This window comes from Lissotriton vulgaris, chromosome 7 (assembly GCF_964263255.1).
Source record: "Lissotriton vulgaris chromosome 7, aLisVul1.2, whole genome shotgun sequence".
NCBI lineage: Eukaryota > Metazoa > Chordata > Amphibia > Caudata > Salamandridae > Lissotriton > Lissotriton vulgaris.
The window spans coordinates 314,182,912-314,198,091 of NC_141695.1; the positions used below are offsets into that span (position 1 = coordinate 314,182,912).

At 48.4% G+C, this 15,180-nt stretch overlaps 1 protein-coding gene across 1 annotated transcript in view; it reads left to right on the forward strand.

Annotated features, from left to right (window-relative positions):
• LOC147701456 (chaperone Ric-8A) overlaps nucleotides 1–15,180 on the forward strand; it is a 348,728-nt gene that overhangs the window by 133,587 nt on the left and 199,961 nt on the right. Inside the window, exon 3 of the mRNA XM_086930133.1 lies at nucleotides 9,551–10,165. Within this exon, the coding sequence (XP_086786259.1) occupies nucleotides 9,551–10,165 (615 nt within the window). The remainder of the gene's footprint in view (nucleotides 1–9,550; nucleotides 10,166–15,180) is intronic.

Below are 15,180 nucleotides of genomic sequence, written 5' to 3' on the forward strand. Positions count from 1 at the left end.
GCTTAGATTGCAAAGAGTAGCCCTGTGTATTCGCGTTTCTGCCTAAGCTGGGTTTTGATCCCAGATTTTGCCCATGGGTCTATCTACTATATTGCGACCCTGTGGCGAGAATACGTGTAAACGGTGAGAAATCGCGTGCCTTTACATTGTGCAGTGGCAAGCATCTGATCTTTGCCTTGGCCCTCAAGTCCTTGGCGGCTTGAATATGCCAAGATCCTCCTATTTGGGGGATTAAAAATGGGGGTGAGTGGGCGGAAAGAATCACTTTATACGCAGACGATATCCTACTCTACGTTACGAGGCCACGCTTCTCAATCACACGTATCCTTCATAACTTTGATCTATTTGGTAGCTATTCTGGCTACCTAATTAATTGCGACAAGTCCTTATCTTCCCACTCTCTGGGTAGGCGCTTGCCCTTCCACTGCGATGCGCAGCACCAGTGGAGACTCGTGGATTCCGCTACCTGGGAATTCATGTTACCAGGAGCGGTGAGGAATTCTTACAACAGAACTTACTTGCCCAACTGGAGCAATTTCGAGCAGACGTAACCCATTTGAGCCCTGCTGATCTCCCTAATGGGTAGAGCTGTTCTCTTTAAGATGATGACCCACCCCCCTGCATTCTATATATACTTCAAATTACCCCCTACAGGGTCCCTGAGAGTTCCTTTAGTAAGGTCAATCACTGCTTTAGGACAGGGCAGTTCACAAATATAACTCTCGAAACTCCAGCGTGGAGTGCTTGATGGAGGCCTGGCGGTTCCAGACCTCCGTGCTTACTACTGGGCTGCTCAGCTGATGCTTGTAAATGAGTGGGTGTTTGCCGAGAGTGACGAACCAGCTTACAGAGTCGGCCATCCTATATGGAAATAGGTGGGGGGGACACACTTCCGTTCCACACCCGGGCAGTGATGCAGGCCTGGCATGCAGTTAACAGCTACCTGTGGTGGGGAGATAGATTGACTGCTGAGACCTTGCTGTGGGACAGTGACTGCCTTGTGGAAGTGAGGAAATTGTGAACCCAAATAAGATGGAGTCTAATAGTGGTAGATACATTGGGTAGCATCTGGAGAAGAGGAGCGCTCCTACCCGTCACTGATCTCCAGGTATGACATAGAGCAGGGTGAGATATTTAGATACCTACAGTCGAGACTCACATTAAGCTGCCTTTTGCCTGATGGGGAACCATTGCCTGACTACTCGCCCATGGAAGATCGACTACTGTTGGATCCCATGCCGACTAAGGCAGTTTCCCTGATCTACAGGAAAATAATGAATAACTCACCAGACCTTCTACTCCAGCTACGAGAGGCTTGGGAGGGAGCTGTGGGTCTAGTAGAAGAAGAGGACTAGGTGGAAGCCCTACAAAAGCCCAAGGAAATAGTCAAAAACCTGTTTTCTCCTGTTGCAACTCCGCATATTACATAGATCTTACTAATCCCGCTGCAGGTTGCACCAGATAGGCCGCTGCGCTTCGGCTTCCTGTACCGGAGGTTGTGGCACACAAGGCACCTTTTACCACACTATTTAGGATTGGCCACTGATTCAACACTACTTGAAGGAGGTCACGGCGGTGATGGCCACGGTCATGGGACTGTATGTCCCGATTAAGGGCAGATGTTTGATTCATGGTATCACCGGGGATGTGCAGTGGTCAAGTACCTCTGCCTCACATTTGTAGCGAGGTCGCAAAGCGAAACTTAGCCAGATTTTGGGGACATGCAGACCCCGGCTGTCCAATAGTGGGAAAACGACCTTGATTGGTGTCAGGTAGCAGAACTGAGGTATACCAAAGTCGGGGACGCCCCGTAAATTTGACAAGATTTGGGGTAGTTATATACATTACAAGGAGTCCTGAGGGGGGTAATGGGAGACAGAATTCAGGGCAGCGCCTTAATAGTTTTACACAGAAAATATGTAATTGATTACTTGTGCATATAACGTTGTTGAAGCTAATCGCTATCAAGGAAAGAAACCTTAATGCCTCCAGAGAAAAGCTTACTGTATTAGCTTTCATTCAACCTGTATAGCTGTGAACTGAACAACTGGTTAATAAAAAGATTTGTTTAAAAAATAGGTGTTTCTTGTTTTCCCTCACGGCTAGCAGAGATGTGGGCACATTGTAAAGTATCAGCCTAATCCTTAGGCGTAAAGGAATGCTCTTATTCCATTTCCCATCGCCGTTGCGCTGATGTCGCCGGCTTAACAGAGGAAGTAATTAAAGAAAACATAAATGTCTGTTAAGAGCTTCCTTTCTATCCGATACCTAAGTCATGAAAACTCGTTCGAAAGGAGTAAGATGGCGACTGGCATGTGGTCTAACATAGGGAGGTATTGCTAGTGAGCAGAAGCGGGAATCTCGCAATCTGCACAAATTTGCGAGAATTCCAAAAGGCAATTCTAGTGAAAAAAATATCCCACACTCTTGCAGCCCTCAGTTTGTTAGTGCGAGAAGGCTGGTCCCTGGTGAGCAGGGGGGAAATCTGGGTTAATAATGACAGTAGTCCGTGTAGAAATAAGAGAGGACAATCCCTTTTTAGGTCTCGCCTGTCGATGCGCATGCGCATCGAGCTTGCGAGTCTATGGTGGCTTATCCACTCTTTATCCAACTTGCAAGGAATCGTGGCGATTCCTTGCAGTGCACGAGAAATTTAAGCTCAATGCGCATGCGCATTGAGCTTAAATGCGCGTGCACATGCCCCCAGCCACGGCCGCTAGGCCGTGCCTCCCCTACTCTCCTCCTCCTACTCTCCTCCCCTCGCCGTCTGTTCCCGCACTCCTCCCACACTCCCGCTCCGCCCCCTCCCCTGCCCGCCGTGTCGCATTTCTCCTCCCCCCCCCTCCCCACAGCAATGCCCTCCGCCGGCCGTACTTTCACTTTGACGGCTGCAGGCCGTCTCTCGTGTTTCTCCTCCCCCCTCCCAGTGTACTTTTTTTTTTCTTAAACTTGTTTTCTTTTACAATTATAAAACACAGTCTTTAATTTTCAAAGCGCAACATGCCGAACTTTCACTTAAACAATTGTGGCTGGGTGCCTTTTCTGTATCCGCGGCTCTGTGTTCACTTTTAAAAAACATCAGGTCTTTATTAAAAGTTCCACTTTCACTTTATCAGCAAATCAAAAAGGAGAGAGAGGACTAGGTAAGCCAGTCCGGGTCCCCTGGTTATATGTAGAGATATCAATATAGGACTAGCTATGTTGTGTTAGAGGAGACTCAGAAGGTATATCTGTAGGCAAACCCTTAGGTTTGGACATGAAGCCCTCACACACCAACCTAGTTGGTGTCATGCTTCATCATCGGGCCCACCACAGTGACACCGAATGTGTCCCGGGTGTGCTGCGACTCCAGATTACAGTAATCTGGAGTCGCAGCACACCCGGGACACATTCGGTGTCACTGTGGTGGGCCCGATGATGAAGCATGACACCAACTAGGTTGGTGTGTGAGGGCTTCATGTCCAAACCTAAGGGTTTGCCTACAGATATACCTTCTGAGTCTCCTCTAACACAACATAGCTAGTCCTATATTGATATCTCCACTTTCACTTTAGGCATGCCTTTATTTTTCATAATTGGTGCCCCTTGCAGAGCTGATCACTGCTCGTTAACACGCCTTTACTTCTGCACGATGTCTTGCAACTCCTCCCTTGTTAACTGCTTCCCATTCCGAGCAGCTGCTCTTCGCTCCCTCTCCTCGGCCACAACTGCCTCCTCCCTATGCTTCTCCTGTGCCATTGGAGCTTCAAAAGGATGTGACGAGAAAGCTGGTAATTATTTTTTTATCAAGTTTAAAGGCACATTCCTGTCACAATGACAACATGCCATACTTCCGTTTCAAAGGTGGAGCGTGTAGCAGGCCAATGTCCAACGTAAATTTATCGAAGCGTCTCGAACAATCAGCGCCCTATTGACTCATAATTAAATGCACCCTATACAGAAAGCGCAGCTGAAACGAGTACTAGTAAAACATTTAATTAGCACATGTAAATCAGCTGCACCCTTACGAGGCTCTGCCATGCTACTGGATTGGACTAATGAACCAAATAACAGTAATTTGTAATAAAAGGCCAGACTCGAGACCTGGAATCCAGATAACAATCCCTCCCCTTCTCTCTCTTCCCTCCGCATTTCTCCTCCCCCCTCCCCTTATCTGCCTTCCCTCCGTCTGTTCCCTCTCCCCGCTCCGCCCCCTCCCCTGCCCGCCGTGTCGCATTTCTCCTCCCCCCTCCCCTTCTCTCTCTTCCCTCCTTTCCCCCACCCTACAGCCATTAACACGGTTTCGTCTTTTTAGTAATTACAATCCTTGCATACTGCAAAAACTGTCCAGCCCACTCTAAACGTCTCGCAGGCCTCCTGAGGTGTTAGGAATTCCCCCAACCCACCTCCTCTCCAGGTAGACGTCTTTCAGTATCATGTATCCCCTTCCCTCCACCACCAGCCGATCACCAACATGCCCTCCACGATGTGTTGCACGCCATGAAAGTGCTTGCTTTTACCAGCTGTCTCCCTTGTGTACTTCTCTCCAGTTGCTCTGTCATCCATGTGCTTCTCCTGGCCCCTTTCCATGTTGCGCTCTCCCTCGTGCACCTCCCTGGTTCTATCTCATCAGTGTCATTCTCCCAACTCGCTCTATGTTGTTTTCTCACCTATTGCTTCTCTTCTCCACCCGCACCACCCCTTCGCGCCCATTGGCATCGCCAGTGCTTGTTTAATAAGGGATAGCAGGAGTTTGAGCGCAATGTCGCAGGAAACTGACTTGCAGGAGGACATCTACAGGAAGCCATGAAAGACAACATTCCTTGTAGCAGGACGTTTTCTCAGGTAGACCTCCGGTATGTGAGCATGGGTGTATGTATACCTGCCTTAAGTAGGGTTTAGAATCTCTGCGTTTGTCTGCTTTACGTTTGCGATTAATTGACTTTCTTTTTAAAATGTATAAAGGCTTAATTAGACTTATTTCCTTTGTCGCTTCCTTTTTTTAAATTTTATTTAAATGTGTAGTTCTTAGATTTCATAGACCAGACCAGTGTGTGCAGGTTCCTTGCTGTAGGCCAAGTACACCCGCCGCCCCTCCCACACAAGCGCCTTCAAATTAATTCGGGGTGAAAACCCATCAGACGACACACTGGCGAACCGTTTCGCATTCAGCCTTGCAGACATGTCGGATATTGTTCGGCGCCTAAATGAGTGTTGCCATGGACTCGGCCGTGCTGCTTATTAATCCAGACGGTGCCCTTTGACTCCGGGGCCCAGCTGACGTCAGCCCGATGTCACCCTCACTCACCCTCAACCCCTCACCCTCAACCCCTCACCCTCACTCACCTTCACCCTCACTCACCCTCACTCACCCTCAACCCCTCACCCTCACTCACTCACCCTCAACCCCTCACCCACCCACCCTCAACCCCTCACCCTCACTCACTCACCCTCAACCCCTCACCCTCACTCACTCACCCTCACTCACCCTCAACCCCTCACCCTCACTCACCCTCAACCCCTCACCCTCAAACCCTCACTCACCCTCAACCCCTCACCCTCAAACCCTCACTCACCCTCACTCTCACTCTCACTCATCCTCACTCACCCTCAACTCCTCACCCTCACTCACCCTCACTCACCCTCAACCCCTCACCCTCAACCCCTCACTCACCCTCACTCTCACTCACCCTCACTCAGCCTCAACTACTCCCCCTCACCCTCACTCACCCAAAACCCCTCACCCTCACTCACCCTCACCCTCACTCACCCTCAACACCTCACTCACCCTCACTCACCCTCACCCTCACTCACCCTCAACACCTCACCCTCAACCTCACTCACCCTCACTCACCCTCACTCACCCTCACTCTCACTCACTCTCACTCACCCTCACTCACCCTCACTCACCCTCACTCTCACTCACCCTCAACCCCTCACCCTCAACCCCTCACCCTCACTCACCCTCACTCACCCTCACTCACCCTCACCCACCCTCACCCTCACTCACCCTCACCCTCACTCACCCTCACACAGTGCAATAGTTCTCAGACCATTTCAGTTAGAGCTTTTACAAATGTTTATGGCTTTTTTTATTTGTAATACTTTAGCATTGGCTACAGGAAACAAAAATGCTAAACATTTACAAGAAAAACCCATAAACAATTCTAAAAGCACTAACTCTAATGGTGCGAGACCTATTGCATTTCCAATGCTTGTATAACTTGCACCTTATTGCAAACATCGACCGTAGCTCTAAGACCTGGGACGATATAAACCCCAACTGGTCTGTATATCTTTAGTAGCCAGGGGAATCTTCCAGATATGAATTCCAGCAATGGTCTGATCAATGAAACACCAATACTTTTCGGATTCAGGCCTGGACCACTCCACTCGATATCGCAGCTGCACTGCCTGCTAGTAATGAATCAAATGAGCGATGCCCAGTCCTCCCTCCCTGAAGGGCCAATAGGTATGGTGTTTTAGCATACGCGCCCTTTTGTCATTCCATACATAAGACTCTGAGTTGTTGCATTTGAGGCATTACATGTGGGGGCGGCCGCAACAATACAGTCTGCATAACATACAATATTTTTGGCTACTAAGTCATTTTTACAGCTGCCAGCCGTCTCATGCATGTGAGAATGTTGCCCCTTCAGGATTGTAGATATGTTCTCGTCTTGTCTATTAATACAGCATAATTTCTTTCGGCCATGGTTGCAAGGGTGGGGCAAATTTGTAAACCCCAATAGAGGACTCCTTCTGATACCCAAGAAAAAGGGAAGTGATTTTAAATAAGAACTCTGTCTCTGTGGGAGACAGTAAGGTTCAGAAGTTGTCTTGTTTAGATTGACCTTGAATCCTGATGTACTCCCAAATAAATCCAATTCTTGCATCAGATGTGTGAGGAATTAAGTGGCTGTGTCACAGCAAGCATCACATTGTCCGTATCCATACCCAGCGTTTGCTCCCTACCTTCCATATGGATCCCAGTTATAAGGGGATTATCTCGCACCTTTTCTGCCAAGGTTTCCATATATAACGCAAAAAGGAGCAGTGAGAGGGGGCAACCTTGCCTAGTGCCACGGGTAATAGGAAGGGGTCCGACGATATCCCTGACTCTTGCGCCTGCCACAGGGACATTATGACTACACCACAACTATTTCTGAAAGCGGGCCCCAAGCCCGACCTTGTCAAGCACCAGGCTAAAAAGTAGACCTTTTTACCCATTAACAGTGGATAATCTTTTCACAATTTCAGAAACCTGCAAAAAAAAATATTAGTTTTCAAGGGCAGTACAACATACTTTTTTATTTACATCTTAAGGTACTTACTCACTGGATCCATTAAAAATGTCTAAAACTTTGTCAGGGGTCAACTAAAATGCCGAATTTGTACCTCTTTTAGCGTTCTCGACCTGGAAAACGTGTGAAATGATGTGATGGAGTCCTAACATTAGATTCATAATCGCTATATTCAATTCAAATATTCTTTATTTCGATCATGAGAGATCATCGCTATATAAATAATAGCAGCGGCCATTTTCTTTTATGCTATACGATTTTGGGGTCTATATAATCAAAGTGTCATGTTGGTATCGCATTTTGCACGATGTTGATGAATTAAACCCAGATCAGTTGACTGGGGGCGAGTGCTTGCAATGTTCAACACTCCCCTTTGGTTTTACTTTAACTCTTTCCATGCTAATGACGGAACCACTCCGTCATCAGCCGCGGTGGCGCTGTGCTGATGACGGAGCGGTTCCGTCATGGCCCGTTCGCCGTGCCTGCGCGGCGCGGATTCCGCGCCTGCGCTGGGAGTTCCATTGAGCGGGCGGGGCCATGACGGAACTGCTCCGTCATGAGCACAGCTCAACCGCGGCTGGTGACGGAGCGGTTCGGTCACCAGCATGTGCGTGCCGCGCGGCCCCCCACCCCCTTAGCGCTGCGGCGGATTAGCCGCCGCAGCGAAGGTGTTAAAACGGCACACACAGACTGCAATGGCCTGTTGAAAGAGCTACTTAAGTAGGTGGCACAATAATAGCTGTAGGCTCTCTTGTAGCATTTAATTTACGGCCCTGGGCAGATGTATTACCACTTTACTAGGGAATTACAAGTAAATTAAATATGCAACCTGGGTATAAGCTCATTCTACCATGTTTAATGGAGAGAGCACAAGCATGTTAGCACTGGTTAGCAGTGGTAAAGTGCACAGAGTCCTAAAGGCCAACAAAAAACAGGTTCAGAAAACAGTAGGGTGGAGGCAAAAAGTTCGGGGATGACCCTGCAGAAAGGGCCAAGACCAACACATATGAAGTGCAGGCATGCGCTTACCAGTTACTACAAAGGCACTGCATGTCAGAAACTACTTGTAGAATATTGGTTGGCTGCAGATGGTATATCTTATTTTACATAGACACGCTGTTATTTTGAAACACTGTCAGAATAATTGTGAATGCCTGCCTCTGTTGGCAGAGTGAATATGAAATGTTCAAAAGGTTGTTTTTATGTAGATTGCGAATGTGAAAAATTCAAACCTAATAAAAGCACTTTAAGCTGAAAAGCAATGAGCCAAGACGACATGTCAGATTGTGTTAGTGATGTTGCCAACAGTGGCTAGATCATTGCTCTTTATTGACTGACCATGACAAGTACACCATGGGTGTTCGTTCATAGGACAGTAATGCTTAATATATCATGGACCTTCTAAAGTTTCATTTGCTGCATGATCCTGGTTCTTCACATATCACTTTCAAACACCATGAGTCATTGATAAATCACAGTTCTTTCAGGATCATCAGTGATTGAAAGATTGTTGTCCTGCGCAAACCACTCATTAATACATTACACTTCTTTTGAGGGGATGAGTAGTTGTCAGGTAATCTTTCTTCCCATCTCACAAGTGCCGGATAGATGGAGATCCTTCAAAGAACAATAGTAGTTAAAAGATCCAAATTCTTCAGTGGCCATAACCGGTTTATTGACCATGGTCCTTCAGGGATCACCACTGACTGATAAATGATAATGCTTCAGAGATCACTTGCGGTGAGAAGTAACATGGTTGTTCAGCACTATGTTAAAGGTCGCAAGTGGGGGGCAAATCATAATTTTTCAGAAATCATTGGTGGCCCTCTGAGCATGAGGCTTCAGAGATCCCAGTTGCTGAATAGAAGGATGGTATTTCACAATTTATACTTCGCAATCCATCAGAGATTACCAGTGGTGCCTAGATCCAATACTACAGACATAAATTCGCCATTGAATATTTTCCAAATGTGTTTCTGTGGAAACTGGAGAAATCAGACCTGTCCTTGACAATTGAGTCTCATGACTAGAAGGCTGAACACTTTTTATGAACAAGACGGAGCTGCCTGATATAACTCCAGTTCCTCTCCTGAAGCTTCTTCGTCCTGACTTTCTCTATTGAATTGATTGCACTGAATCTGTGTGTCTTTCATTGATATAGGACATTTCTATTTAGCTTTTAGAGTGGTTCTAAAAATACTGATTTAATTAATAGTTATGTGCAAAGGCTCAGGAATGTATTCTAACTGCTCTTGTTTCTTTCACAGAAACTTGGTGAGGTGGTGATTAAGTTCTTGGGCCGTGACCTGCAGCCGTCTTGTCAAGCAGCTTGCCTGGAAACTGTTCGCATCCTGTCACGGGACAAATATGCACTTACTCCTTTCACCGGCAGAACCTCCATGTACACTCTTGCTCGGTACGCTGGGGTGGACTATTCAGAAGAGTGTGAAGTCTCCCTTATGCCAGACAGCGAGAGCATGGTGGAAGCCCTCAAAGGCCTCTGCAATATTGTGTATAACAGCCCTGAAGCGCAGCAGGTAGCCACAGAGCTCAGGATTGTCAACGGTCTGGCTCGTCGACTAAAGCTGTATAATGAGACCAAATCCTGCCATGAGAGTAAATTCTTTGACCTGAGGCTCCTTTTCTTAATGACAGCACTACGTGTGGATGTGCGTCGTCAACTTGCCCAAGAGCTCAGGGGCGTCAGCCTGCTTACAGATGCTCTGGAAAGCACATTGGCACTGAAGTGGGCAGATGTCTACGAGGTGGTGACAGACCTCTGCTGTCCTGCGCTTGCGAAGGAGGAGACCGAGAGGGTGATGGAGATCCTAAAGACACTCTTCAATGTTACATTTGACCTAAATCGGCGGGAAGTGGATGAGGTGAGGAGCAGGGGAGGAAACAAACGTGGAAATGGACTGAAAAAGAAAACACAAAAGTGTGGTAGTCTAGCTGGGCATTACGTTTTATAATTTAATGAGCCTTTACCAGAGAGCATGTGGTGGTACTCTAGAGAGTAAGGTTTGAGAAAGGATGCTGGGGCATCTTCAAATCAAGGGACATCCAGAATTAAAGTGGCACCACAAGGAGAGGGAACAGTGCAGGGTTTCTGTGGTTATCAAAGAGAGAGGGTATTGATGGGTAAATGAAAGGGTATTGAAATTGAGAATTCATTCATGGGTATGCCATTGGCATGACAAAGGTATCTAAAATGAAGCCATGGTGAAGAGGCATCACATGAAGAGAAGACACCACAGGACCGATGAGCATTCTATGATGAGAATCCATGCCTGACTTACAGAGCATTATCTCCTCATCGTATTCCTTATCCCATTCGTTACTGTTTGAGCGAGGCCCCCTCCCTCCTACATTGCCACTTCCTTGTTGAGCACTTTTCTGTATCCATGAATGCCTTAGGTCCTCTACCTCCACCCTTCTATTCTCTATTTACATCATTCCACTTCGTGTGTTTTTGTGCCCTTTCTATTCAAAAAGCGCACCGAAGAATTGTATGGGCAGTTTTTTTCACTACATTTTTCATATTTATCTTCAAATTCTTATCCATTTATCAGGTTTGTCAGTGCTTGAACTATTTTTATTTTTGGTGTATGTTTGGTGTATGTTTAGTGGCAGTGCATTGGCTCACCTAGTTGGATGGTGGTTCACGAGCCCAACTTGTTGGAGAACCTCTATTTGGTCCCATTTGCCCAGTAGTGATGCTTCAGTATATGTGTGTTTTGGGACCAAAAGCAAAGGATTTCTTTCCTTTTTTTTGTGAAAATTTCTTTATTAGCAGGATATATGAAGTTATGGTAAGCAGAGCATAACAGTTCGGTACATAAGTCACATATTTGCATCATATGGTCGCACTGACAAGATATACACATTTTTCATTTTTCATTATGTCACTGTAACACCCAAACTAAACTCCCCCCACCCTCGCCCTCCCCCCCTCCAGGCACTTCCTATTCACATTTATACCAGCCCGTGGTGTCGGACATTCTTACACGTGTACATGGCGTGTGTTACAGTATCCCTGCTGTATGCGCACTAGGGGCATGTGGGGTTAGACACTGTCGTGTTAGTGCCGTCTGTGGCTGTGCACCTGTAGATTCGTGCGATGGGTCCTACCTGTTGGCGGGCGCCGCATAAGTGTCAGTCTATGATGTGGAACTACCCTCATTCCTGGTGTCCCAAGTCTATGGTGTGTTCTGAGTCTGAATCGTTCCCTGACTCAAAGGACCCCAGCAAAGCATTCCAGTCTAGGGAGATGGGGTGTTTCCTAAGCCCTCTGCGTTCTTCGCGCTGCAACGTCGTACTTTCAGCCTTTCCCCACCTCACTAGCTCCGCCTTCCACATCTCAGGGTCTGGTGGCTTGGGGGACTTCCACCTCATGGTGATCGCACGCTTCGCTAAGATCATGGCTAAGTCTGTGAACCGTGTACCTACGCTCTTTCTCCGCTCCACAGGGCCCAGTCCCAGGAGGGTATATTCCAATGTGTTGTATGGTTTGGAAGGGACTAGTCTAGCTAAATCAGACTGTACTGAGGTCCAGTAGTACCCCAGCTTAGGGCAAGCCCATAGCATGTGAACCAGTCGGGCATCCTCCCCCCCACACCTTGGGCATGTATTAGGAGTGTCTGGGAACATAGTGTGCAGGCGGTGAGGCGTCAGATATGCTCGGTGGAGGAGCATGAGCTGTATGAATTTAAACTTCTGGTTCCTCGATACCTTTTTGGGGTATTTCAAGATCCTGTCCCATTCCTTATCTCTGAGCGTTCTCCCAATGTCGTGTTCCTACTTACCTCGTAATGGTTGCAGTGAGATGGCCCTGCCCTCTCTTATACCATGCGTTATCCACCTGGTCAGGTGGCTGCCAGTCCCCATTAGATACTGCATCGTGATTAGTGGGTTCGTGGGTGGCTCCGTCCCGTCAGGGGCCCATGTCTGTGCTATGTAACATTTCACACCTGCGTGTAGCAAGAACGACCTCCCAGGTGAGTGGTGTGTAATGCGAAAGTCTTCAAAAGTCATCATCTTGCCACCATTAAAGAAATCCCCCACCTGTGTCACTCCCAAGTCGTGCCAATCTGTAAGCATGTGGTTTGATAGTGTTCGCAGCCCAGCTGGTAACCCTAGTAGTGGTATCGTAGGGGCGTAAGTTGACGTGGGAGACGCGTATTTCACAGCCCGCCTCCAGTGTTCAATCGCTATGCGGAGAAGGGGGGGTGTGGACCTCGGGATCCCCGCCTTCGGGAGCATTAGGGCGTGAACCCTCCCTTTGTTCCATTCTGAGTCAGACATATCAATTTCGTGCAAATTGCGGCCTGCCAGCCAGTAGGCGAGCCATTGCAGGTGACATGCGAAGTTATATGCCCGGAGGTCCGGGACCCCCATACCACCCGCAGACGTGGGAAGCTGCAACTTCTTTAGGCTAATACGTCGCCTCCCGGTGCCCCAGACCAATTCAGTCAACAGGGTGTCAAGTGTTTTGAATACCGCGGCAGGGATTTTCAGCGGCAGTCCGGTAAAGTAGTACAACAGACGTGGCAGGACCACCATCTTGGTAATAGTCACCCTGCCCGCCACTGCTAACGGGAGCGTGATCCAAAATCGCACCTGTGCTCTCAGCTTCGTAATTGCCCTTCCTACGTTGCCCTCTAGCAGGTCCCTTGGATCTCTACACACTTGTAACCCTAGGTAACGGAAGGTGTGCTCCGCCACCTGGAATGAGTAAGGTGCAAAGGGAAGATGGGTGTCCATCCTGGCTGCAGAGAAGAAAAACCCATATGACTTGGGTTCACTAATTGTAAGGCCCGACATGGTGCTAAAGGTATTAAATATTTCGGGCACAGGGTCTAAGTCCCCTCCCAGGTCTCCGAAGTAGAGTATAATGTCGTCCGCGTACGCTGATACCACATGCGTCGTCTCACCCCTCCGTACACCTCTGTGTTGCGCGGACTCTCGGAGTTTGCACAGTAGGGGCTCTAGCGCTAGTATAAACAATAGCGGGGATAATGGGCATCCCTGCCTGGTACCCTTAGCCACTGCCAATTGTGCCGATATGCACCTGTTTGTGCGGACCCGTGCAGTTGGATATGTGTAAAGTAGTTTCACCCAACTAATGTACTCTATCGCCAACCCAAAATATTCGAGTACCGCAAACATGTAGTCCCACTTGATGGAGTCGAAGGCCTGCTTCAAGTCTAGCGATACGCATCCCTCCGTCCCCGCCCCTCCCGGTGTACCTAGCATGATTTGGCTGAGGCGCCGCAGGTTCATAGCAGTGCTTCTGCCCGGGACAAAGCCACACTAGTCTGGGTGTATGAGCGATGGAATGTATTGAGCCAGTCTGTTCGCTAGTAGTTTACTTAATATTTTGTAATCCGTGTTTAGTAGTGATAACGGTCTGTAATTTGCTATACATAGGCTGTCCCTGTCTGGTTTCAGCAGTGATACTATTAGGGCTTGTAGTGTGGACTGTGGAAGACCCCGGGCCTTAAGTGCCTCCCTATATACCTCTAGTAGTCGTGGTGCCAGAAGATCTATGAAGGCTCCATAGAATTCCACTGGAAGGCCATCCGTGCCCGGGGCTTTGTTCCGTGGGAGGGCGCGAATGGCCTGTCGAATTTCTGCTATCGTGATAGGCCTCGCCAACTCTTTCCTCTGTCTCTCCTCTAGCTTCGGTATTTCCAACCCCCTCATGAAGTCCCCGAGGGCCCCATCCACCATAGGGTCGTGTGGGCCGTATAACGTCCCATAGTAGTCTTGAAACGCTGCGTTCACACTCAGCTGCGTTGTTGCCATGGTCCCCCCCTGGTCAAGTACCTCCATTATGGGCAAGTGTATCGGGTCGTCTTTTACCAGCCGGGCTAATAAAGGTCCTGCCTTATCTGCCTGCGCATGTTGTGTACTCGTGTACTCTCGGTAGTCAAGGATACGCAGTTCCTCTAACAGTTCTGCATGTTGGATGTGTGCTTCCTGTAGGGGCGTGAAAGGCACATTCGTGCCGGCAGCTTCACTCTCCAGTAGTGCTAGGCGTCCCTCTACATCCCGGAGTTTGTCCATCACAGTGTGCCTCATGCCCACCCGTGTGCTCCTCGCTTCACCCCGAATCGTGACCTTAAAAGCATCCCACTCCACCTGGCGGGCGCTCGCTGACCCACCGTTTATGTCAAAGTGTGTTACAATGGCCATCTCTTGTGATGCGCGGAAAGTCATGTCCTCTAATAGGTCTGGGTTAAGGCGCCAGGTTGGTATGGGAGTTGGGATCCTACCCCACTGAAAAGCGACTTCCACCGGGTTGTGGTCTGAGAAAGTTTTTCCCATGTGTTCCGCCGGTAAAACCGACCCTAAGAGTGGCGTGGTGCAGAATACATGATCTATTCTGGTGTGCAACTTGTGTGGTGGTGAATAGAATGTATATTCCCTGTCTAATATGTGTTTGCCACGCCATGCATCTGTTAATTGCCAACCCTCTGCCCACTGCGCTAGCGCCTCAGCCTGTTTCCTACTTTCCGTGGCCTGTAATGGTGGGTGCGATCTATCCATTGATACATCCAGCACAGCATTAAAATCCCCTCCCAGTAACCAGGGAAAATCAGACCAATCAGCCAGCACTCCGCCAAGCGTCACAAGGAACGCTGATTGGTTCGAGTTCGGTGCATATACACTTCCCAGCACAACAGGGGAACCATCCAACAACCCTCGGACAAATACATATCTGCCATTCGTATCCGCCCTCAGTTCCACCAGTTTGAAGGGGACTGAATTTCTCAGCCACACAGCTGCCCCTCTCGAGAAGGCTGAGTAAGAGGTGGCGAACAATTGACCCTTCCACTTTTTAAGCAATTTCCCACTTTCTGAGGTCGTTAAATGGGTTTCCTGAAGGCAGGCA